At 48.9% G+C, this 25,744-nt stretch overlaps 1 protein-coding gene across 2 annotated transcripts in view; it reads right to left on the reverse strand.

Annotated features, from left to right (window-relative positions):
• Window positions 1-3,247: 3,247 nt before the first annotated feature.
• Window positions 3,248-25,744, reverse strand: part of RNASEH2A (ribonuclease H2 subunit A) — an 81,682-nt gene continuing 59,185 nt past the window's right edge. For both annotated transcript variants that reach the window (XM_075346597.1, XM_075346596.1), the window contains exons 7-8: window positions 9,612-9,735; window positions 3,248-3,749 (exon numbers count right to left, since the gene is read on the reverse strand). In XM_075346597.1, the coding sequence (XP_075202712.1) occupies window positions 3,611-3,749; window positions 9,612-9,735 (263 nt within the window). In that variant the 3' untranslated portion in view covers window positions 3,248-3,610. The remainder of the gene's footprint in view (window positions 3,750-9,611; window positions 9,736-25,744) is intronic.

The following is a 25,744-nucleotide window of genomic DNA, read 5'->3' on the forward strand; positions in this document are numbered from 1 at the left end:
CGGTTATCCCGGTTGCTTGTGCACCTTTTTCTACCACACTTTTTCCTTCCACTCAACTCTCCACTAATATGCTTGGGCACCTCACTCTGTGAACAGCCAGCTTCTTTAGCAATGACCTTGTGTGGCTTACCCACCTTGTGGAGTGTGTCAATGACTGCCATCTGGACATTGTCTATATAATATATAGAAATAGATCCCTCTGTGTGTAATGACTATATAATATATAGGAATAGATCCCTCTGTGTGTAATGACTATAAAATATATAGGAATAGATCCCTCTGTGTGTAATGACTATAAAATATATAGGAATAGATCCCTCTGTGTGTAATGACTATAAAATATATAGGAATAGATCCCTCTGTGTGTAATGATTCTATATAATATATAGGAATAGATCCCTCTGTGTGTAATGACTCTATATAATATATAGGAATAGATCCCTCTGTGTGTAATGACTATAAAATATATAGGAATAGATCCCTCTGTGTGTAATGACTATAAAATATATAGGAATAGATCCCTCTGTGTGTAATGACTATAAAATATATAGGAATAGATCCCTCTGTGTGTAATGATTCTATATAATATATAGGAATAGATCCCTCTGTGTGTAATGACTCTATATAATATATAGGAATAGATCACTCTGTGTGTAATGACTGTATATAATATATAGGAATAGATCCCTCTGTGTGTAATGATTCTATATAATATATAGGAATAGCTCCCTCTGTGTGTAATGACACTATATAATATATAGGAATAGATCCCTCTGTGTGTAATGACTGTATATAAATATATAGGAATAGATCCCTCTGTGTGTAATGACTCTATAATATATGCGTTTCCATTTTTGTATTGAATTACTGAAAAAAATTAACTCTGAGGATATCCTAATTTATTGAGATGCTTGTGTAAGGCCGGGGATGTAGTATTTGCAGCACAAGTAAAGCAAGGCCAAAAAAGGATAATGGGGCACACAGATTGAACAGCAGCGGTGACACGAGTGAAATTTTTTATACATTTTTTTTTCCTAATTAAAGCTCATTAATTCTATATCTGTGCAGGGAAAATAGATAATAGCACTATATAAATAAATAAAATTAATTCCGCAGCACTTTACATACATCAGGAACACTGCCCCCATTGGGGCTCACAATCTAGAATCCCTATCAGTATGTCTTTGGAGTGTGGGAGGAAACCCATGCAAACACGGGGAGAACATACAAACTCCTTGCAGATGGTGTCCTTGGTGGGATTTGATATTTAATATTAATCCTTTGTACCTGAGTGTTTGGCATTTTCTTAACCAGAACAATTTTGACATTTTCTGGAAAGTTGTGTAGTAAAGGCATTTTTTTTTTTTTTTTCTTCTAACCCAATTTTTTTTTTTACATATATGTTTGCTAATATTTAGCCTCAAAATAAAATCCTCTAATTCTCTTTCTGGGAAGCAGAGAGAACCGGATCATTAGCGCTTCTGAGTGAACAGAACCAGTTCATTGGCACTTTTGGGAAGAAGACAGAACCGGTTCATTACCGCTTCTGTCTTCTATTTAAAAGGCTATGTAGCACTTAATGACTGCCGATGCGTCTGTAGGACCTGGCACTTTCATGGCCGCCAAGCACAGTACAGGCTGCTGAGCCCTGGTAAACCCAAATCAGCCCTGCCAGAGACAGTTTATATAGGTAACAAACCAAAAATATCTTCTCACTTTAGGCATCTATAGAAACAAGAATCTGGGAAAACTCATGTACCAGGTAATTTGATGTGAAATGTAATCAGTAACAAAAAAAAAACAAACCACGCAACGTTACCCCCCACCCCAAAAAGAGAAGTTTAAAACTAAAATGATACAAATGATATAGTAATTACTACATATTCCAAAAAGCGCTAAAATAAAATTAAATGAAATAATTTGTCCCGCATAAAACAAAGCCTCCTACGGCCTCATCAGTGAAAAAAAAATTAAGCCTGAGAAAGTTTTGGCCGCTGAAATTGGGTTGGGGGCAAAAAATAAAAAGTTTGCTGTCGTTAAAGCCTTCTTAAGCCTAGTCTTTTAAAGGGTTAATCTAAGAGGAAGCCTCTGTACAAATGTGAGTATTTTTGGCGACTTTCACGTTTCCACTTTCCTTTTTAGGGAACACTTAGAATTCATGTCAAAAACTGATCTAATTCAAAGCGCGGCGGGGCCCCACTGATCGCTATGGGGGCCCCACTGATCACTATGGGGGCCCCACTGATCGCTATGGGGGCCCCACTGATCGCTATGGGGGCCCCACTGATCGCTATGGGCGGTCTCACTGATCGCTATGGGCGGTCTCACTGATCGCTATGGGGGTCCCACTGATTGCTATGGGCGGTCTCACTGATCGCTATGGGGGTCTCACTGATCGCTATGGGGGTCTCACTGATTGCTATGGGGTCTGTTTGGCGTCAATTTTTATGTGGAGTCCTTTTCTGTCATTTTTGTCTGTTCCTTTAAAAAGGAATATAAATGTGAATGAGGCCTCGAGTAATTTACATTGTGTGTCCTCTCAAAGCAGCGAAAACACCTGAAAAATGTGCAACGTGTCCAAGTCACACTGAGCGTCTTACGCCGGCGCATGCAGATTTGGAGAAGAGTTCTCCCTTTACCCATTTATTAGGCTACTTTCACACTGAGTTTTACCTTGCGTTTAGTAGTCCCGTCGGGGCATCCGTCCAAACCGCCCCTCCCCTCACTACGCAAAACGTGTTTCGGACGCATGCGCCGACAGGGAAATTGACTGTAACGGAGCAGACTACGTCAGCGTGTGCTCTGTTTTGCACTATTTTCGGGCACATACGTTTACTGTAGGCAGACACCCGAACGTAGCATGCCTGCAGAAAACGAATGTGCCCAAAAATTATACAAAACAAAGCACGCGCTGACGTAGTCTGCTCCATTACAGTCAGTGGCCCTGTTGGCGCATGCGTCCGAAACGGGATGCCCTGAAGGGACCGGTGAACGCAAGTCAAAACACAATGTGAAAGGGGCATTAGGGGTTCCCCCCCCCATATTTTGTATTATTTTAACCCTTGATCTGTCTGACCCTCCCTGCACAGGGATACCCTGTGACATCATTAACTAAATGATGGTGTTTCAAAACGACGGCGTGAATTCAGGAGCCAATGAGGGGGACGGATTATTTCAGGATCCTGCTGATGGCACAGCACAGATTTGGGAACCATTTAGATATAAAATCTACGTTACGCATCCAGACTACAAGTGTACAGTTTATTCAGATCTATATGTAACTGGTGGTCACTCCATAAACTCATGCAACGGGTATGAAAAGCCCAGGCACATACGGCAACCTCCGAGGCGCTGTCTCCGACATGGATTATGCCGATGTTTCGCCTTCACCGTCGCTAACAGCCACTGACTATGTGGCTTCGAGGCTGAAACGTCTGCACCGCAGTGAGTGGCGCTGACGTTACGACCTCACACATCTGCAGGACGCGTGCAGGATACCTGCCGTCTCCCGGTTGGTATGTGGGGTCGTAACGTCCCAATGCGGAGGCGGATCACCTCTTTACAGTGGCTTCTCTCCTCTCACATTTGGACTAATAGAGGTAAATCTTTCCTACAAATCGACCAGAGGCTCCAGCTGTCTCTCCGAGAAGAAGCGGTGACTTTGGGGCTTTGAGGAGTCTTTTGTGGCAGAAAAGAAGGACAGGAGAGAGTGCGAGGAAGATTTACCTGAATCCTCTTCATCGTCGCCCCTACACAAAAGACAGGAAAGTATACATGTTAGAATATATACAGACATTGCCTGACAGCTGAACCTTTTATGGAGCAGCCGATCAATTAGACGTGTGGATAGCACGGGGGAGGGGGGGGGATCAAGATGTCCACCTAAATCCTCTTTACTAGCACACAAGGTCTGTCTGACCTCGTCTCCAGTCACCGCCTGGCATAATCTGACATTGCTAATCAGCATAAACGTTACCAGCAACAAGGCCATCGCCGGCTGAGCCGGAAACTCATGCCCCACTCTTACAGCACATGTGCGCATTTAAAGGGACAATCACCGTGTCCTCTGCTGCCCTCTGCTGGTTCTACAACCAAAGGACTAACAAGGTGGCCACTGCAGACATAACGCAGGGAGAGAGCCACTAACGATGGATAGTCAGGCTGCTTTATAAAACATCAAAGGGTCAGAGTGGAGAATTTACTAAAGTCCACAGTGTACTCACATCCATTACACCAGCACCTTCCTCCCCTCCTGCTCGCTCACACCCATTACACCAGCACCTTCCTCCCCTCCTGCTCGCTCACACCCATTACACCAGCACCTTCCTCCCCTCCTGCTCGCTCACACCCATTACACCAGCACCTTCCTCCCCTCCTGCTCGCTCACACCCATTACACCAGCACCTTACTCCCCTCCTGCTCGCTCACACCCATTACACCAGCACCTTCCTCCCCTCCTGCTCGCTCACACCCATTACACCAGCACCTTACTCCCCTCCTGCTCGCTCACACCCATTACACCAGCACCTAACTCTCCTCCTGCTCGCTCACACCCATTACACCAGCACCTTACTCCCCTCCTGCTCGCTCACACCCATTACACCAGCACCTTACTCCCCTCCTGCTCGCTCACACCCATTACACCAGCATCTTACTCTCCTCCTGCTCGCTCACACCCATTACACCAGCACCTAACTCTCCTCCTGCTCGCTCACACCCATTACACCAGCACCTTCCTCCCCTCCTGCTCGCTCACACCCATTACACCAGCACCTTCCTCCCCTCCTGCTCGCTCACACCCATTACACCAGCACCTTCCTCCCCTCCTGCTCGCTCACACCCATTACACCAGCACCTTACTCCCCTCCTGCTCGCTCACACCCATTACACCAGCACCTTACTCCCCTCCTGCTCGCTCACACCCATTACACCAGCACCTTACTCCCCTCCTGCTCGCTCACACCCATTACACCAGCACCTTACTCCCCTCCTGCTCGCTCACACCCATTACACCAGCACCTTACTCCCCTCCTGCTCGCTCACACCCATTACACCAGCACCTAACTCTCCTCCTGCTCGCTCACACCCATTACACCAGCACCTTACTCCCCTCCTGCTCGCTCACACCCATTACACCAGCACCTTACTCCCCTCCTGCTCGCTCACACCCATTACACCAGCATCTTACTCTCCTCCTGCTCGCTCACACCCATTACACCAGCACCTTACTCCCCTCCTGCTCGCTCACACCCATTACACCAGCACCTTCCTCCCCTCCTGCTCGCTCACACCCATTACACCAGCACCTTCCTCCCCTCCTGCTCGCTCACACCCATTACACCAGCATCTTACCCCCCTCCTGCTCGCTCACACCCATTACACCAGCATCTTACTCTCCTCCTGCTCGCTCACACCCATTACACCAGCACCTTACTCCCCTCCTGCTCGCTCACACCCATTACACCAGCACCTTACTCCCCTCCTGCTCGCTCACACCCATTACACCAGCACCTTACTCCCCTCCTGCTCGCTCACACCCATTACACCAGCACCTTACTCCCCTCCTGCTCGCTCACACCCATTACACCAGCACCTTACTCCCCTCCTGCTCGCTCACACCCATTACACCAGCACCTTACTCCCCTCCTGCTCGCTCACACCCATTACACCAGCACCTTACTCCCCTCCTGCTCGCTCACACCCATTACACCAGCACCTTACTCCCCTCCTGCTCGCTCACATCCATTACACCAGCAGCTTACTCCCCTCCTGCTCGCTTATGCCCAATACACCAGCACCTTACTCTCCTCCTGCTCGCTCACACCCAATTACACCAGCACCTTACTCCCCTCCTGCTCGCTCACACCCAATTACACCAGCACCTTACTCCCCTCCTGCTCGCTCACATCCATTACACCAGCACCTTACTCTCCTCCTGCTCGCTCACACCCATTACCCCAGCACCTTACTCCCCTCCTGCTCGCTCACATCCATTACACCAGCACCTTACTCCCCTCCTGCTCGCTCACACCCATTACCCCAGCACCTTACTCCCCTCCTGCTCGCTCACACCCATTACCCCAGCACCTTACTCCCCTCCTGCTCGCTCATACCCATTACATCAGCACCTTACTCTCTTCCTGCTCACTCACGCCCATTATACCAGCACCTTACTCCCCTCCTGCTCGCTCACGCCCATTATACCAGCACCTTACTCTCTTCCTGCTCACTCACACCCATTACACCAGCACCTTACTCCCCTCCTGCTCGCTCACACCCATTACACCAGCACCTTACTCTCTTCCTGCTCACTCACACCCATTACACCAGCACCTTACTCCCCTCCTGCTCGCTCACACCCATTACACCAGCACCTTACTCTCTTCCTGCTCGCTCACACCCATTACACCAGCACCTTACTATCTTCCTGCTCGCTCACACCCATTACACCAGCACCTATCTTCCTGCTCGCTCACACCCATTATACCAGCACCTTACTCTCTTCCTGCTCACTCACACCCATTACACCAGCACCTTACTCCCCTCCTGCTCGCTCACACCCATTACACCAGCACCTTACTCCCCTCCTGCTCGCTTATGCCCAATACACCAGCACCTTACTCTCCTCCTGCTCGCTCACACCCAATTACACCAGCACCTTACTCCCCTCCTGCTCGCTCACACCCAATTACACCAGCACCTTACTCCCCTCCTGCTCGCTCACACCCATTACCCCAGCACCTTACTCCCCTCCTGCTAGCTCACACCCATTACACCAGCACCTTACTCCCCTCCTGCTAGCTCACACCCATTACACCAGCACCTTACTCCCCTCCTGCTAGCTCACACCCATTACACCAGCACCTTACTCCCCTCCTGCTAGCTCACACCCATTACACCAGCACCTTACTCCCCTCCTGCTAGCTCACACCCATTACACCAGCACCTTACTCCCCTCCTGCTCGCTCACACCCATTACACCAGCACCTTACTCTCCTCCTGCTCGCTCACACCCATTACACCAGCACCTTACTCCCCTCCTGCTCGCTCACACCCATTACACCAGCACCTTACTCCCCTCCTGCTCGCTCACACCCATTACACCAGCACCTTACTCCCCTCCTGCTCGCTCACACCCATTACACCAGCACCTTACTCTCCTCCTGCTCGCTCACACCCATTACACCAGCACCTTACTCCCCCTCCTGCTCGCTCACACCCATTACACCAGCACCTTACTCCCCTCCTGCTCGCTCACACCCATTACACCAGTACCTTAATCCCCTCCTGCTCGCTCACACCCATTACACCAGCACCTTACTCCCCTCCTGCTCGCTCACACCCATTACACCAGCACCTTACTCCCCTCCTGCTCGCTCACACCCATTACACCAGCACCTTACTCCCCTCCTGCTCGCTCACATCCATTACACCAGCAGCTTACTCCCCTCCTGCTCGCTTATGCCCAATACACCAGCACCTTACTCCCCTCCTGCTCGCTCACATCCATTACACCAGCAGCTTACTCCCCTCCTGCTCGCTTATGCCCAATACACCAGCACCTTACTCTCCTCCTGCTCGCTCACACCCAATTACACCAGCACCTTACTCCCCTCCTGCTCGCTCACACCCATTACCCCAGCACCTTACTCCCCTCCTGCTAGCTCACACCCATTACACCAGCACCTTACTCCCCTCCTGCTAGCTCACACCCATTACACCAGCACCTTACTCCCCTCCTGCTAGCTCACACCCATTACACCAGCACCTTACTCCCCTCCTGCTAGCTCACACCCATTACACCAGCACCTTACTCCCCTCCTGCTAGCTCACACCCATTACACCAGCACCTTACTCCCCTCCTGCTCGCTCACACCCATTACACCAGCACCTTACTCTCCTCCTGCTCGCTCACACCCATTACACCAGCACCTTACTCCCCTCCTGCTCGCTCACACCCATTACACCAGCACCTTACTCCCCTCCTGCTCGCTCACACCCATTACACCAGCACCTTACTCCCCTCCTGCTCGCTCACACCCATTACACCAGCACCTTACTCCCCTCCTGCTCGCTCACACCCATTACACCAGCACCTTACTCTCCTCCTGCTCGCTCACACCCATTACACCAGCACCTTACTCCCCCTCCTGCTCGCTCACACCCATTACACCAGCACCTTACTCTCCTCCTGCTCGCTCACACCCATTACACCAGCACCTTACTCCCCTCCTGCTCGCTCACACCCAATTACATCAGCACATTACTCCCCTCCTGCTCGCTCACACCCATTACCCCAGCACCTTACTCCCCTCCTGCTCGCTCACATCCATTACACCAGCAGCTTACTCCCCTCCTGCTCGCTTATGCCCAATACACCAGCACCTTACTCTCCTCCTGCTCGCTCACACCCAATTACACCAGCACCTTACTCCCCTCCTGCTCGCTCACACCCAATTACACCAGCACCTTACTCCCCTCCTGCTCGCTCACACCCATTACCCCAGCACCTTACTCCCCTCCTGCTCGCTCACATCCATTACACCAGCACCTTACTCTCCTCCTGCTAGCTCACACCCATTACACCAGAACCTTACTCCCCTCCTGCTCGCTCACATCCATTACACCAGCACCTTACTCCCCTCCTGCTAGCTCACACCCATTACCCCAGCACCTTACTCCCCTCCTGCTCGCTCACATCCATTACACCAGCACCTTACTCCCCTCCTGCTCGCTCACACCCATTACCCCAGCACCTTACTCCCCTCCTGCTCGCTCACACCCATTACCCCAGCACCTTACTCCCCTCCTGCTCGCTCATACCCATTACATCAGCACCTTACTCTCTTCCTGCTCACTCACGCCCATTATACCAGCACCTTACTCCCCTCCTGCTCGCTCACGCCCATTATACCAGCACCTTACTCTCTTCCTGCTCACTCACACCCATTACACCAGCACCTTACTCCCCTCCTGCTCGCTCACACCCATTACACCAGCACCTTACTCTCTTCCTGCTCGCTCACACCCATTACACCAGCACCTTACTATCTTCCTGCTCGCTCACACCCATTACACCAGCACCTATCTTCCTGCTCGCTCACACCCATTATACCAGCACCTTACTATCTTCCTGCTCACTCACACCCATTATACCAGCACCTTACTCCCCTCCTGCTCGCTCACACCCATTACACCAGCACCTTACTCCCATCCTGCTCGCTCACACCCATTACACCAGCACCTTACTCCCCTCCTCCTCGCTCACACCCATTACACCAGCACCTTACGCCCCTCCTGCTCGCTCACACCCATTACACCAGCACCTTACTATCTTCCTGCTCGCTCACACCCATAACACCAGCACCTATCTTCCTGCTCGCTCACACCCATTATACCAGCACCTTACCATCTTCCTGCTCGCTCACACCCATTATACCAGCACCCTGACCTCCCCTATAGAATGTTTTTTTTTTCCCCCGTTTCGATTTTATCATACCCACTATACCTTTGTTTCGCTCGCTATTATTTATCATACCCCAGCCCCTTCCACTATATCTGTACCCTCATCCTGCCACATGTTTACTACATTACCTCCCTCCGTCACTCACCATAGCACCGGGGCGGCTTTGCTTTCTAGAATAGACTGTGCTGTGCTCCAGCTGAACCGAACAAATTGAGGATATCCAAACACAGGGTCCAGGTGTTTGGCCAGCCACTCCTTAGTCTTCGGGTCTGAAGGAATAGGAAATAATCTAGTAACGGTAATGCTTAAAGCTGTGATATTTAGATCAGAATTCCTGCGATCGCCTTCTGTACGAGGAAACAGAGGTAACCATAATGCGGTGATTTGCTGCCACGAAGCTGTAACCTTAAAGGGGTTAAAGGCATATCCTAAAGCTACATTATAAATATTGGGTGGGGGTCTTAAAAGTGGGACCCGCATCAATTTCGAAAACAGGACCCAGGCGCGAAAAGAGATGGAACCAAATCTAAAAATATTAGAAAGGAATTACAAAAAAAAACACAGTATTAAAAACGGAAGAGCTAAAGTGCAAGGTAGGCAGTGAATCCATCATGGCTCAATCCCATCTCATAAAATGAACACAATATCACAATGGTTGCAATCCCAGTTTTAATTTCTCCCAGTTTGAATGATATCAAGAGTACAACTATGTTTATCTATAGCCCATATAGTGAATACCGAGCAAAAAATATTTTTTTTACAATTGTAATTCCAATTTTATTTTAATCCGAGTTTAATCGTATACCCATTGGGCTAAGGACGGATCAGGAAATAGGATCTACAGTGTAAAATGCTCACTAGGAGCTTAAAAAAAAAAAGTCTCCATGTTTATCCTGCTTTAACAGTAGTAGAACAATAGCATAATAAGTATACTATATATACTCTGTTAGAGTCCATGGTTTTTGTAAAGAATCACAATATATAACCCAAGTAAAATATATCTTTGTACCGTGTTAGCCAGTAGAGATAAAAAAATTGTTTAAAAGAACAGAGAGTCCTCAGTGGTTGATACCTTTTAATGGCTAACTGAAAAGATGGTAATAATTGCAAGCTTTCGAGACTACTCAGGTCTCTTCATCAGTTATGGTATAACACAAAATCTGAAGAGTCACAGTCACAGTCCTTTGTCACAGGACTTCTTACAAACCCAATTCTACATACCTACAATACCCATTATGCACAAAACCTTTGTCACAGGACTTCTGTGTATAAATATGTGACTCTTCAGATTTTGTGTTATACCATGCCTGATGAAGAGACCTGAGTAGTCTCGAAAGCTTGCAATTATTACCATCTTTTCAGTTAGCCATTAAAAGGTATCAACCACTGAGGACTCTGTTCTTTTAAACAATTTTTTTAATATATAACCCTGAACTCTGGGGGTTGGCTACACCACATAGTAAATGTATCAGTGAGAACACACACAAAGAATTACAGCTATGGTTTTGTTTTAATCAGGGCTGTGGAGTCGGTAAGCCAAACCTTCGACTCCGACTCCGACTCCGACTCCTCAAATTCTCTTGCACCGACTCCGACTCCGACTCCTCAAATTCTCTTGCACCGACTCCGACTCCGACTCCTCAAATTCTCTTGCACCGACTCCGACTCCGACTCCTCAAATTCTCTTGCACCGACTCCGACTCCGACTCCTCAAATTCTCTTGCACCGACTCCGACTCCGACTCCTCAAATTCTCTTGCACCGACTCCGACTCCGACTCCTCAAATTCTCTTGCACCGACTCCGACTCCGACTCCTCAAATTCTCTTGCACCGACTCCGACTCCGACTCCGACTCCGACTCCGACTCCGACTCCGACTCCGACTCCGACTCCGACTCCGACTCCGACTCCGACTCCGACTCCGACTCCGACTCCGACTCCGACTCCGACTCCGACTCCGACTCCGACTCCGACTCCGACTCCGACTCCGACTCCGACTCCGACTCCGACTCCGACTCCGACTCCGACTCCGACTCCGACTCCGACTCCGACTCCGACTCCGACTCCGACTCCGACTCCGACTCCGACTCCGACTCCGACTCCGACTCCGACTCCGACTCCGACTCCGACTCCGACTCCGACTCCGACTCCGACTCCGACTCCGACTCCGACTCCGACTCCGACTCCGACTCCGACTCCGACTCCGACTCCGACTCCGACTCCGACTCCGACTCCGACTCCGACTCCTACATATATTGCTTATAGTTAGGTGAAAAATTTATTGTAGTACATGAATATGTGTATGTGAACATCAGACATTTAATAATTTTTATGATACAATAATCAAGATATTTGGATAGAACATAAAATATATTTATTGGAATACAACTTTAGAACACAAAAAACTGTAATAAATTGTAAATATGTAATACACTATGTAATATACAGTAGATTACATATATATCTTGTGTGTGTGTATATACACTGTATATATATATATATATATATATATATATTATATATATTACATATTTACAATTTATTAGTTTTTTTGTGTTCTAAAGTTGTATTCCAATAAATATTTTATGTTCTATCCAAATATCTTGATTATTGTATCATAAAAACAATTAAATGTCTGATGTTCACATTGTACTACAATAAATTTTTCACTTAAATATAAGCATTATACTAAATGTTGTTATTTAGTAAAATATTCAGCACATTCTGCATTGCACTCCTGTCCCCAATTTATTATATATTTTAGGAGTCGGAGTCGGTGCATTTTATACCGACTCCGACTCCACCAAAATGAGCTCCGACTCCGACTCCGACTCCGACTCCACAGCCCTGGTTTTAATCCCAGTTTTTCTTAGAGAATATATTACTATAGACCTAGATGGGGCACATAATTTAATTGTTGGGCTAAATGAGAAATCAGGGAAATGGGTCTCAAATGTGAAATGCTCAAAATGAACTTAAAAGATGATCCCTCATATTTATCTTGATTTACCAATTGTGAAAAAAATAGCACAATATGTATACTTAATAAATAGTTGGAATCCAAGGGGTTCTTTTTGCAAAAGAGCAAAATCAATAACCCTGTATCTGGGTTAGCGACACTGTATAGTAAACATGCCCAAGTCACGTGGCCATTAGTCAACTTAAGGGAAACTTTATGAGTGTGGATCAGTAACACAGGTGTCAAGTTAATACAGTACACAGGTAAACTTACCCATGATTCTCCTGGTTACAGAGAGGGAAGCAATGATGGCAAACCTCGACACACGCGTTTCGTGTAGGGCTTCCTCGGGGGGCGCTATATGTGGTTGTGCGCCCCACCACCTTAAATACCATCACCACGGGTGTTTGAAATGAACGCTTTAATCAGCGCATGCGCTCTCGTATGATGCAGTCCCTTGGAGTCTCTCTCCGGCAATCATGGCAACGTGTCGGGTAAGGGGAAATCCCCGATGTCATTAAACCTGCCCAGGCTGAGGTTGCAGCGAAAAGAGATGGAACCAAATCTTGTTCCATTCCCTTCTATGGGAGATGCAAAAAATGCAAAATAAGTGTAAGAAGGAACTAAAGATGGTCAAGATTTGCAGGACGCTGTCAAGCCCATGGCCTCTAGCCTCCCCCTGCTGGCAGCATAATTGTGACGCCCCTGGACTATCGGTCATCACAGGGTACTGCACAAACTGCCCTTCCGTGCAGTATCCACCTCCCTCTTGGTTCTGGGTCCCTATCTTAATGGTGTTGCCTCCAACAGCAAATCAAATCCTAGATACACCCTGCACCACACCCACCAGGCACACCAGTGGACGGCTTGAGTGGAATAAAGTCGCCCACCTGGGGTGGTCAGGAGGGGAGGTGAGGAGTGTAGAGAATCGGAGTGTGTAGTCAGAGTGAGAGGAAGTCGGGAGCGGTGGCTCCTGGTTATCTAGTTATCTAGGTTGCAGACCGTGGTCTGGGTCTAGAGGAGTCGGACCCCCGGTCGCAGGGGATTGTGGCAAGGTGTCTGGACCTGTCGAGGAGGAAAGCCGGTAGCCGAGCACTGTCACCGGTCTGGGACCGAAGGCACGACGGGGTAAACGAACCCTAGGTCGGGGAGTAGCTTCAGGCAACACCTGAGGAGAACAGAGCCTTTATGATGTGTTCCCACCCACTCCAGAATCGGGGCATTAGCGCAACGAGGGGAATAGGACTTTCCAATCCAAAACGGTCCAGAAAATCCCAAGCGTGAACAGTGAGAGCAAGTTCCCACACTTAGCCATAGCGGGGAGCGGGGCCTGACAAGTTCCATACTACCGGGCCACCAGATTGAAGTTAAACTTAATGCCAGGAGGCAGGTCACGAATCACCAGGCAACACTATAGGGGACGGGACCCGGATGAGCTCCCCACGGCGCCAGCGGCACCCAGAGAGTTGGTTTACCCAGTTGTCAGCGTCTGCTTATGAACCGAGTGAGTACGAGAGTGACCCCTGCATCCCACGGCACCCCCTCACCGAGTCCCCCTACCCATGGAAGGCTACGACACCTTGATGCCCCACTTCATCACTCCGGGTACTCCCAACGGCAGCGGCTGTACTCCCAAATTACCGTACACCACGGGTGGAGTCACGAACTATACATAAACTCCCATGTAAATACCCCCCTTCATTTGAGTTGCCGCACGACCCCGGGTCCGGAGACCCTCGAGCCACAGCGAACCCGGATCTGAGCAGCTCGTCTGCTTCCACGGGGGGGCGGTACATAAGCACCTCCTCTGATATACAAGAATGGCGTCATCAATGCGGCACAACGCACACCTGACAGTGGCCATGGACTTCCGAGATAACTGCTGCACCGGGGTCCTGTATATCCTTCTCTAGTGGGAACTCGTGAACATGCATAAATGTCAGCGATGGGATACCACTTTAATAAGCATCATGCTCCTGTATACCAAAAGTGTCCTATGTATAGACGCAAAGAAAATAAGACAAAAAATAGCAGGCGATTGGGATGTTACCAAATGTGCAGATAAGGAGAGCCCCGGGAACACAGACTAATGCAACAAATTATGCCGGGGTCAGTGATTTCCATACTACAGAGCAGCGGGTTTATCCTGTTCTGGAAGAATGTGCTGACCATGTAACCGTCCGAAAAGAGAACACCTCACCAATCCAGGAACCTGCGGCTGAGAGTTACCCTCCATTCCTGCGGTAATAAGCACAAGATTCCCTATTACAGCCGTAAGAGCGGCTATGGATCCCCCCAATACACCGAAATCACACAAACTGGACCTTAGGAGCTAGCCTTTATGAACAATCCCTTCAAATATAAAAGTCAGATTTATAGCAAAGAATTCGTTAATGCAAGATATGACCCGTAGAGCCTTAACCCCTTCCTGACATCTGCGGAACAAAAAAAATAAAATAATTCTCACAAGAAAAAAAAAAAAAAAAAAAAAAAAAAGAGCCATTGCCAACATCAGGTGAGATAACCAATGCAGTAGCAGAATGCAGGAGACCCCATGATAAAGACGGGGGCCGCACAGCTGCAACATACTGATGCAACCAACCACTCAACTTCTTTATTTGTTCCCCTTTGATTTCTGCATATTGATATCATAATATGTTTCTCCTTACCCTGTGGTTGTGCGCGTCCTCCGGCGCGCTGACTACGGTCAGCGGAGGGGTTCGAGCCCGTTTGTGCGCGTGCACCATGGTGACGCGTATTCTGTCTCTTCCTGGTAGCAATGAATCTAACCGCTCTAATTATCAGTTCCTTAGATAACTGTATGGTTTACTCACTCTACGGCTTCCACAGATAGTGTTAACTCAGCCCAAACGATGACTTGTAGGAAGACAAGGAGACACGCTGTAGTTTTCTTCTAGAATCTTGTATTAAGTACAAAGAAAAGGCAGGTGAAAAGGAATAATCTGTACAGGGTTATAGACATGTCTCTTCAGCAATGGCTCCTCTAGACTAAACTGAAGGAGAAGGGAGGAGCATTCTATACAGAAGCCAACTAAGGGAGGTACATAGGGACAAACTTCATACAGTCTAATCTACCTAGCAACAATAAAGGAATTTCTTGATAGGAGGAAAAATATGCAATGCAAGAATTATATACAACAGGTTGTTCCCATTCATGGGACACAACACTCCCCGTCTGAAATCATATGATTTCACAAGTCCTTCTACGACGTAAGGAGTTGATCCTGTCCCTCGATGTCACGAAACCTGTAACGAGATAAGAGACAAACACAAAAAATGCAACGTAGTGCACTGAATTCAAGTCCATGCTTTGTTGATGACGCATTGTCCTTGCGTAAAAAATGAAAAAGTAGAAAAATGTTAAACATGAATTCAAGTTCAACAAACCCATCTTCAGATTGGGGAAGCCGCAAACATGCCAACTCTTCCTCCAACCCAATAATCCAACGGAAAAGTTTTAATCCAAAGGAAAAGTTCAAGGTTCATTGGACACGGACAGTTGTGTCTCCGTACAGCAGGGGTAAGGAAAGGTATGCTCCCCGCCGTGGCAGTGCCCAACGACAAAGTTAGTTCATGTAACGTCTTCCTTTAGTAAAAGTAGCACGAGTTCGGTGACTGGACGAATCACACACATGTGCCAGCCGTGGCACGTTGAAGACTTGTAGTTGGTGAAACAGTGAGCAATGTGAATAAGACAAGCTACGGCTCGTACCTCAGATGACCAACTTGAGAAGCACTCGAAGCGATGAGGTCTCAACTTCTGTTTTGATGTCACTGAAGTGTAGCGAGCGGAGACGACCGGTCTAATTTCCTTGTCGGATTCTGGTTCCACCAGCTCGTACATGTTGCCGACGTAGTTATCGCAGGTCTCCTCGTATAAGATACTTGGAGGTGTCAGCCACATGTTGTCGCCGAGTTTGGATGCAGCAGTGAGTCTCGTTCCTCGGTCAGCTGGATTTTGTTCGGTGGGAATGTGGTGCCACTGTTCAGCATGATCTCTGTCGAGGATGTTTTGCGTAATCTCGACAAAGCATTTCTCCATCTCTGGTTGCCTTTCCAAAGTGCGTTTTAGAGAGGAGGACCTTGCGGTTGCTTGCTGGGAGTTGTTTGGCAACCTTGGCCTTGGAGACCGAAAGGGTAATGGCTCTACCCAACTGTTAGAGTCATTTTGAGAGAACTCTTTATCCATAATCTTTATGAATTCTTTGTCTTCTCTCATCGAAGCCAATTTGTTGTCTTCATTTGTAGACTCGAACGCTGTTGACCCGAAGTCGTCATCCCAGAGATATGCGTCCGCGCAGTCGGGAGGCTGCTGTCGCCACCTGGTGTCGCTCAGCCTCTCTTTCACCCCGTAGTGATGCGGACATGGTTGAAAGTGAGTGCCGCGACCGTTTGGGAGGATGTGCGTCTTGTAGGAGGAGATCGCGTCGGGACTCTTCACTTTGCCTACGCAGACGTTTCCTATGATCACCCAGCCTAAGTCGTAGCGCTGAGCGAATGGCGCATCGTGTGGCCCGTTGATGTGTTGGCGTACTTTGTGTAGCCGGAGGATGTCCCTTCCAATCAGAATCAGGATTTTTGCACTATGATCAAGAGGTGGGATCTTGCTGGCAATAGTTCTCAGGTGAGGGTGGTGAAGAGCTGCCTCTGGTGTTGGAATCTCTTCCCGGTTAGCCGGTATCTGGTTGCACTCGACGAGTGTCGGTAGAGGTATCTCTAGGGTATTTTCAAGAGATGTTACCACGAGACCACTGGCTCTTCTTCCGCATGCTTCTGAGATGCCGCTGCAAGTACCTAGTGTATAAGGGTAGGCATTTCCTTTTAAGCCGAACAAGTCGAAGAGTTCAGACCTGGCAAGTGACCTGTTACTCTGGTCGTCCAGGATGCTGTACACCTTCACGGCCCTTTCTGGGTGACCTTTGGGATATACCCTTACTAAGCATATTTTCGCACAAGACTTGTCCCAGAGATCTTCTCCGCAGACTGAGGTGCACGAGGAGGATACTGTGAGGTGGTTTACAGCTTGGCCTGTACTCTCCCCGCCATGACTTGTGGTAGGAAAAGTTGTAGGTGCAGGATCAGGCTGAGATGGGTGCAGCGCTTGTACGTGATCCGTGCTGTCGCACTCCATGCACTTAATTGTAACCTTACAGTCCTTGGCAAGGTGTTCTGTAGAGGCACAACACCTGAAACATACCCCAAACCTTTTCAAGAGTTCCTTTCGTTCTTGAAGGGGTTTCTTCCTGAAGCCAATGCACTTCTTCAGGGGGTGTGGCAGTTTGTGAATAGGACATTGGCGGTTTGGATTTTCCGCCTTCCCGCCTTCAGTGCCATTGTCTGGTGCTGATGGTGTAGGTGGTAGAACGTCGGTCTTCTTGACTGATACTGGGCCCCTACGTTTTCTGTCATTTTGATGAGTGCTCTCATACCTGGGAGCTGGTGAAGTGGAGTCGGTGAGTTCTCCACAGGTGAAGCTGGGGTCTGCCTTACGTTCCGCGATGCCATTGATGAACTCACAGAAGTAGGAGAATGGAGGGAAGGAGACTTGGTGCTCTTTTTTATATAGTTTGTTCCTACCGTAGTCCACCTTTCCTGCACGTTGTAAGGTAACTTGGCGACTATGGGTTTCACCCCACGAGCGGTGTCCAGGTAGCTGAGGCCAGGTAGGTGTGTGTCTGTTTTGGCCAGCTGGAGCTCGGACAGCAGGTCGCTGAGTTCCTGGTACTTTGAAGCATCCTTGCTAGATATTTTGGGAAGGTCGTATAGTTGTTTCAGCAATGCATCTTCAATTGCTTCAGGACTGCCGAAGCCTTTCTCTAGTCTGTCCCATGCGGTTGCGAGACCAGTTGTTGGGTCGCTGATTTAGACGGATCTGAGTCTCTTGATTCTCTCAGTAGACCGTGGCCCTAGCCACCTGATTAGCAAGTCCAGCTCTTCAGCAGCCGTAATGCCAAGGTCACGCGTTGCGGTTTTGAAGGCACACTTCCACCCTCTGTAGTTTTCAGGCTGATCGTCATACTTTGTGAGACCGGTGTTGGTGAGTTCTCGGCGGATCATGTACCTCGCAAAGTCGGACATGTCTGATCTTTCCGATAGTTGGGGCACATTTGCTGACTGCGTGATGCTGGTTGCGTTGTTCGTAGCTTCTTGGTTCGGGAACATGGGAAAGTACGGAGTGGCGTAGGCGTTTAGACCAGTGACCGCCGGTTTGGTGTGTACAGTCTCTGTTGTATGCGGGTCTGGAACTACACGGTTGTTGGGAGTGTAGCGCCTTGCCGGCATGTTAGGTTGCATGTAGACATGGGCATACGGAGGTTGCTGATGCGCAGGGTGTGGCTGTGCATTGGAATATGAAGCTGGTTCAGGCTTGAAAGTCTGAGGTGCATTGGACTGACCTGGAAGGCTGGAAGCTGTAGGTGGATCAGTGTCTTGAGGCTCTGGAGAAGTGTTAGCACTGACGGGAATGTTGATGGTAGTTGGCAGTTCGTCGGCTTGGCTCAGCACGTAATCTCTTGTACGCTTAAGTGAGTCTTCTGTGTCGAGATCACGCAAACTGGCGCTGCCTTCCTGGCTCCCACCCAGAGCTTGCTCGAAGACTTTTAGCCTTGCCATGGCCGCCACATGTTCACATTCCTTCTGAAGGGCTTCAATTTCTGCTTCCTTGCGTGCAGATTCTGCTTTCATCTCTGCGTGCAGATTCTGCTTCCTTGCGTGCAGATTCTGCTTTAATCTCTGCTTCTCTGCATGCAGATTCTGCTTTCATCTCTGCTTCTCTCTGGGCGAAGATGGCGTGTACTTTTGTTGTTTCTGCTTCAGCGCGCGCCTTTATGAGCTGCTCGCTGAGGGTTGAGTACCTTGATGAGCCTGATTTGAGTGAGTGCCTTGAGCTCTTAATGGACCTGGATTTGTAAGATGCCGCTCCTGACATTTGCGCAATTTTTGCTTCAGTCTTGCTCACAATGTCGCGCACGGTGCGGTCTCGTTCAGCATTAAGCTGTTGGAAGTCCTGTAGTTCTTTTTCAGACTCAGACGTATTTGCTCTCAGCAGGGTAGAGGAATATTTTTTACAAATCTCTTTGTAGGATCGGTATGCTTAGTACAGTTGTTCCAGGGCTCCCTCTGATGGTAGCTCATGAGCACCGGGCGCAGATAAAACAGTCACTTGTTTTTGCACTCTTTGCCACAATAATGCTGTGTGGGTAAACAGTTCACTTCTGGCTGTTTCTAGGTTCTCTTTAACCTTCCATGTTGGTTTGGTCAACCGCTTAGATCTTTCACTGCAATGTAAGTGTGAGTCCATGTCTTCCTCTTGTTGCTTTAAAGCAGGTAGTGAGAGGGTTCTCTTTACATCCATCAGGAATGGTGAATGCTGCCTGCACTGGTTGTCATGGAGATCATACAATGTTGCAATCTCTCTGCAGTCTGTTTTGCAGGATGTATTTACTGAGTCTCTGGCTGCAATTTACAATTAGCTTAGGGGGGATTCTTGGTTTATAGCTGCACACAGTTCTGATAACAGGTAAATACTTTACAGGGCACTTTGTCTGAAGCTGCTATAAAGTTTTATGCTGTGGCTTGTTATCAGCCCCTTGGGGTAATCCTTTCTCTGGATTGTATGCAGTATAGCACTCCTGGAAACAGGTTATTTACTGATATATGTATACTAATCCCGGTCACAGCTAATCCTTTTCACTATTCTGTCTCTTCCTGGTAGCAATGAATCTAAGGGGTGCTTCACACACAGCGAGCTCGCTGCCGAGATCGCTGCTGAGTCACGCTTTTTGTGACGCAGCAGTGACCTCATTAGCGATCTCGCTGTGTGTGACACTGAGCAGCGATCTGGCCCCTGCTGCGAGATCGCTGCTCGTTACACACAGCCCTGGTTCGTTTTCTTCAAAGCCGCTCTCCCGCTGTGACACACAGATCGCTGTGTGTGACAGCGAGAGAGCGACAAATGAAGCGAGCAGGAGCCGGCATCTGACAGCTGAGGTAAGCTGTATCCAAGATAAACATCGGGTAACCAAGGTGGTTACCCGATATTTACCTTAGTTACGAGCCTCTGCAGCTCTCACGCTGCCTGTGCTGCCGGCTCCGGCTCTCTGCACATGTAGCTGCTGTACACATCGGGTTAATTAACCCGATGTGTACAGCAGCTAGGAGAGCAAGGAGCCAGCGCTAAGCAGTACTGTAGCTATGGTAGGAGAGCAAGGAGCCAGCGCTCAGTGTGCGCGGCTCCCTGCACACACAGCTGTGCGCTGGTAACTAATGTAAACATCGGGTAACCATACCCGATGTTTACCTTAGTTACCAGTCTCCGCAGCTTCCAGACGGTGGCTCCGTGCAAGCGCAGCGTCGCTTGCACGTCGCTGCTGGCTGGGGGCTGTTCACTGGTCGCTGGTGAGATCTGCCTGTTTGACAGCTCACCAGCGACCATGTAGCGATGCAGCAGCGATCCTGACCAGGTCAGATCGCTGGTCGGATCGCTGCTGCATCGCTAAGTGTGAAGGTACCCTAACCGCTCTAATTATCAGTTCCTTAGATAACTGTATGGTTTACTCACTCTACGGCTTCCACAGATAGTGTTAACTCAGCACAACGATGACTTGTAGGAAGACAAGGAGAAACGCTGTAGTTTTCTTCTAGAATCTTGTATTAAGTACAAAGTAAATGCAGGTGAAAAGGAATAATCTGTACAGGGTTATAGACATGTCTCTTCAGCAATGGCTCCTCTAGACTAAACTGAAGGAGAAGGGAGGAGCATTCTATACAGAAGCCAACTAAGGGAGGTACATAGGGACAAACTTCATACAGTCTAATCTACCTAGCAACAATAAAGGAATTTCCTGATAGGAGGAAAAATATGCAATGCAAGAATTATATACAACAGGTTGTTCCCATTCATGGGACACAACAACGCGTCCCGTGGTCCCGCGCCGTACAAGGCGTGGCTTATGTTCCCTTCCGCTTCCCGCACTCTGGCGCATGCGCAGTTAACAACCGCAATTATGCATAAGCATAATCACTTGGTTCAGTCCCAATAAAGTTATGCATACCCGACACATCCACACCTCCTTTGATAACGCCAACGCTGCGAAACAGCTGTCAGGAGCCTGTTCCTTGCCCTCCAAACCAGCCACCAGGTATCATCATCCTGCCTTGTCCTTATTATATGTGGTTTCCCTATGACCGTACGGTGCTCCAGGCCTTTTATGCTGAAATGACTTTCCGGTCTCAGCCCCTGTTGTAGCCCCGGCAGCATTACACAAACCCTCTTTTGTGGCTGGAAAATCCTAATGGGGAATTATATATATATGCTCACCTCGGTTGGTGTACAATCCCTGCACATGTACCCCTATAGCTCCTCTTTGCATTACCTCCTACCGCAGCTATATGATTGGAACTTTCCTCTTATATTTTTGGATAGTCTGAGCTGTGTGGTGCATTGGGTTTGGACTACCAAAACCACACCATTTTTGGGAAACCTTTTCCCTTGCCCTTTGCGCTACACAGCCCATTAGTCCAAATTTACACTGCAGTTTTTTCTGAGGTCCTGCTGGGAGTTCACACATGCATGGGTGCCCACCCGTTGTGTGTCCATAATATTTTCTATCCATACAGGACACGTAATCACACGGTCCTTTCCCATTTGGGTTTTACCCCGCCACTTTTTTCAAAATAAATCCCCTCCATGGGTTAACCCCATTGTAACTGGTGGCATGCAGTCTCTCACACCTTCCTACTGTGGCTGGTTCTGAATGGCAAGGGATGCCCCCACACACCTTTTACCTCCCCCTATTTATTCCCGCTATATTGTCTGACCTTTCCTATTTGACATATATTGTAATTATTTATATATGTGATTGTTATGAATAAATATGGAACTTTTCACACATGGTTGTTGCCTCATCTCCCTCGTTTCTCCAGTCATTTATGGTTCTTGGAGTAGGCAAATCCTTATGGGGCACCACTGAGTGGTCCCATAAGTTGGTATTTTATTATGGCCAATTTCTTGCTACCAACCACTCAACTTGCATAGGGCTCCGATCACACAGGTACGTGTAGTGCACGGTGTACTGATGATGCCCATACTATTCCATCAGGTGGGCTACACAGCACTATGTAAGTGAACCCCACAAAAACCACAAAGAAGGGAATTTTGTTTACTTACCGTAAATTCCTTTTCTTCTAGCTCCAATTGGGAGACCCAGACAATTGGGTGTATAGCTATTGCCTCCGGAGGCCACACAAAGTATTACACTTAAAAGTGTAAGGCCCCTCCCCTTCTGGCTATACACCCCCAGTGGGATCACTGGCTCACCAGTTTTAGTGCCAAAGCAAGAAGGAGGAAAGCCAACAACTGGTTTAAAGACCAATTCAATCCGAGGAAACATCGGAGAACTGAACCATACCACATGAACAACATGTGTACCCGAAAAAACCGAAAAACCCCGAGAAAACAGGGCGGGTGCTGGGTCTCCCAATTGGAGCTAGAAGAAAAGGAATTTACGGTAAGTAAACAAAATTCCCTTCTTCTTTTTCGCTCCTAATTGGGAGACCCAGACAATTGGGACGTCCAAAAGCAGTCCCTGGGTGGGTAAAAGAATACCTCGTGATAGGGCCGTCAAACAGCCCTTTCCTACAGGTGGGCAATCGCCGCCTGAAGGACTTATCTACCTAGGCTGGCGTCTGCCGAAGCGTAGGTATGCACCTGAAAATGCTTGGTAAAAGTATGCAGACTCAATCAGGTAGGTGCCTGACACACCTGCTGAGCCGTAGCCTGGTGCTGTAATGCCCAGGATGCACCCACGGCTCTGGTAGAATGGGCCTTCAGCCTTGAGAGAACCAGAAGCCCAGTAGAACTGTAGGTTTCAAGAATTGGTTCCTCGATCCCCCGAGCCAGGGTGGATTCAGAAGCTTGCGACTGTTTACGCCGACCAGCGACAAGGACAAAGAGTGCATCCGGGTGGCGCAGGAGCGCCATGCGGGAAGTAGAACCTGAGTGCTCTCACCAGAACCAACAGATGCAAATCCTTCTGAAATTGAAATTGAGCATCCCCAGTCTCCTGGAACTCGCTGCCTCAACACGTCAGACTATCCCCTACCCTTGCAAACTTCAAACGGAACCTGAAAACTCATCTGTTCAGAAATGCCTACAATCTACAATGAACTCGCTGCCGCCCGACCACCGTGCGGAGCTGCCGCCCGACCACCGTGCGGAGCTGCCGCCCGACCACCGTGCGGAGCCGCCGCCTGACCTACACCCCACCTATTGTCTCCTCCCCATAATCCTATAGAATGTAAGCCCGCAAGGGTAGGGCCCTCTTCCCTCTGTACTAGTCTGTCTACTGTAACTTGTATACGTATTTTGTATGTAACCCCCTTCTCATGTACAGCACCATGGAATTAATGGTGCTCTATAAATAAATAATAATAATAATAATAATAAATTGATGGACTGGACGAGGACACAAAGAAGGTGAGGTGATATCCTGATTGATATGAAAGTGGGATACCACCTTAGGGAGAAATTCCGGAATCGGACGCAGAACTACCCTGTCCTGGTGAAGGACCAGGAAGGGAGATTTGTATGAGAGCGTTGCTAGCTCGGAAACTCTCCTAAGAGACGAGACCGTTACTAGAAGGCCACTTCCCGAGAAAAGCGGGAAGGGAGACCTCTTTCAAAGGCTCGAAAGGCGGCATCTGGAGAGCAATTAGAACCTTGTTCAGATCCCAGGGCTCTAACGGCCGCTTGTACGGAGTGCTGAGACGACAAACTCCCCGTAGGAACGTGCGTACCTGAGGAAGTCGTTTCTGAAAAAATACAGATAGCGCTGAGACTTGTCCCTAAAGGGAACTGAGCGACAACCCTTTTTCCAACCTAGATTGCAGGAAGGAAGGAAACATAGACGATGCAACCGGCCAGGGAGAAACACCCTGCGCCGAGCACCGAGATAAGAATATCTTCCACGTCCTGTGGTCAATCTTGGCGGACGTTGGTATGCTAGCCTGTCTCATGGTGGCAACCACGTCCTGAGGTAATCCTGACGACACTAGGTTCCAGGACTCAATGCCACACCATCAGGTTAAGGGCCGTAGAATTCAAATGGAAGAATGGCCCTTGAGACAGCCAGTCTGATTGGTCTGGTAGTGCCCCCGGTTAGCCTACCGTGAGGCACCACAGAACCGGGAACCACAACATCCTCGGCCAATCTGTAGCGACGAGGATGGCGCGGCCGCAGTCGGTCCTGATCTAGCGCAGCACTCTGGGCAACAATGCCAGAGGTGGCACATAAGGTAGCTGGAACTGCGACCAATGCTGAACTAAGGCGTCTGCCGCCAGAGCTCGATGATTGTGAAACCGTGCCATGAAGCTGGCACATTGTTGTTGTGCCGTGACGCCATTAGATCGACGTCCGGCCTCTGTCAGCGGCGCCAGATCTCCTGAAACCCGTCCGGGTGAAGAGACCATACCCTTTCGGCCACACCCCGGCGACTTAGGAAGTCAGCTTCCTAGTTTTCCACGCCTGGGATGTGAACTGTGGATATGGTGGATGCCGTGTCTTCCACCCACATCAGAACCTGCCGGACTTCCTGGAAGGCTTGCCGGTTGCGCGTTCTTCCTTGGTGGTTGATGTATGCCACCGCTGTGGAGTTGTCCGACTGAAGTCGGATTTGCTTGCTGTCCAGCTGCTGTTGGAAGGTTTGTAGGGCAAGATACACTGTTCTGTGTTCAAGAACATTGATCTGAAGGGTGGACTCTTGCTGAGTCCACGTACCCTGAGCGCTGTGGTGGAGAAAAACTGCTCCCCACCCTGATAGACTCGCGTCTGTCGTAACTATCGCCCAGGATGGGGATAGGAAGGACCCTCTTTTTGACCATGAGGTGAGAAGAAGCCACCACCGTAGAGATTCCTTGGCCGCCTGAGAAAGAAAGACGACTCTGTTGAGGGAGGTCGACTCCCCATCCCATTGGCGGAGAATGTCACATTGTAGTGGACGCAGATGAAACTGCGCGAAAAGAACTGCCTCCATTGCTACCATCTTACGTAGGAAGTGCATGAGGCGTCTCAATGTGTGCGACTGGTTCTTAAAGAAGAGATTGCAGCCCGTAGTGAATGCTGTTTGTCTAGCGGAAGCTTCACTATCGCTGAGAGAGTATGAAACTCCATGCCTAGATATGTTAGCGATAGGGTCGGGGTCGGATCTGACTTCAAAAAGTTGATGATCCACCCAAAACTCTAGAGAGTCTCCAGCGCAACGTTCGGGCAGTGTCGGCATGTTTCCTAAGAGAGTGCCTTG

Source organism: Anomaloglossus baeobatrachus, chromosome 4 (genome assembly GCF_048569485.1).
Source record: "Anomaloglossus baeobatrachus isolate aAnoBae1 chromosome 4, aAnoBae1.hap1, whole genome shotgun sequence".
Classification (NCBI taxonomy): domain Eukaryota; kingdom Metazoa; phylum Chordata; class Amphibia; order Anura; family Aromobatidae; genus Anomaloglossus; species Anomaloglossus baeobatrachus.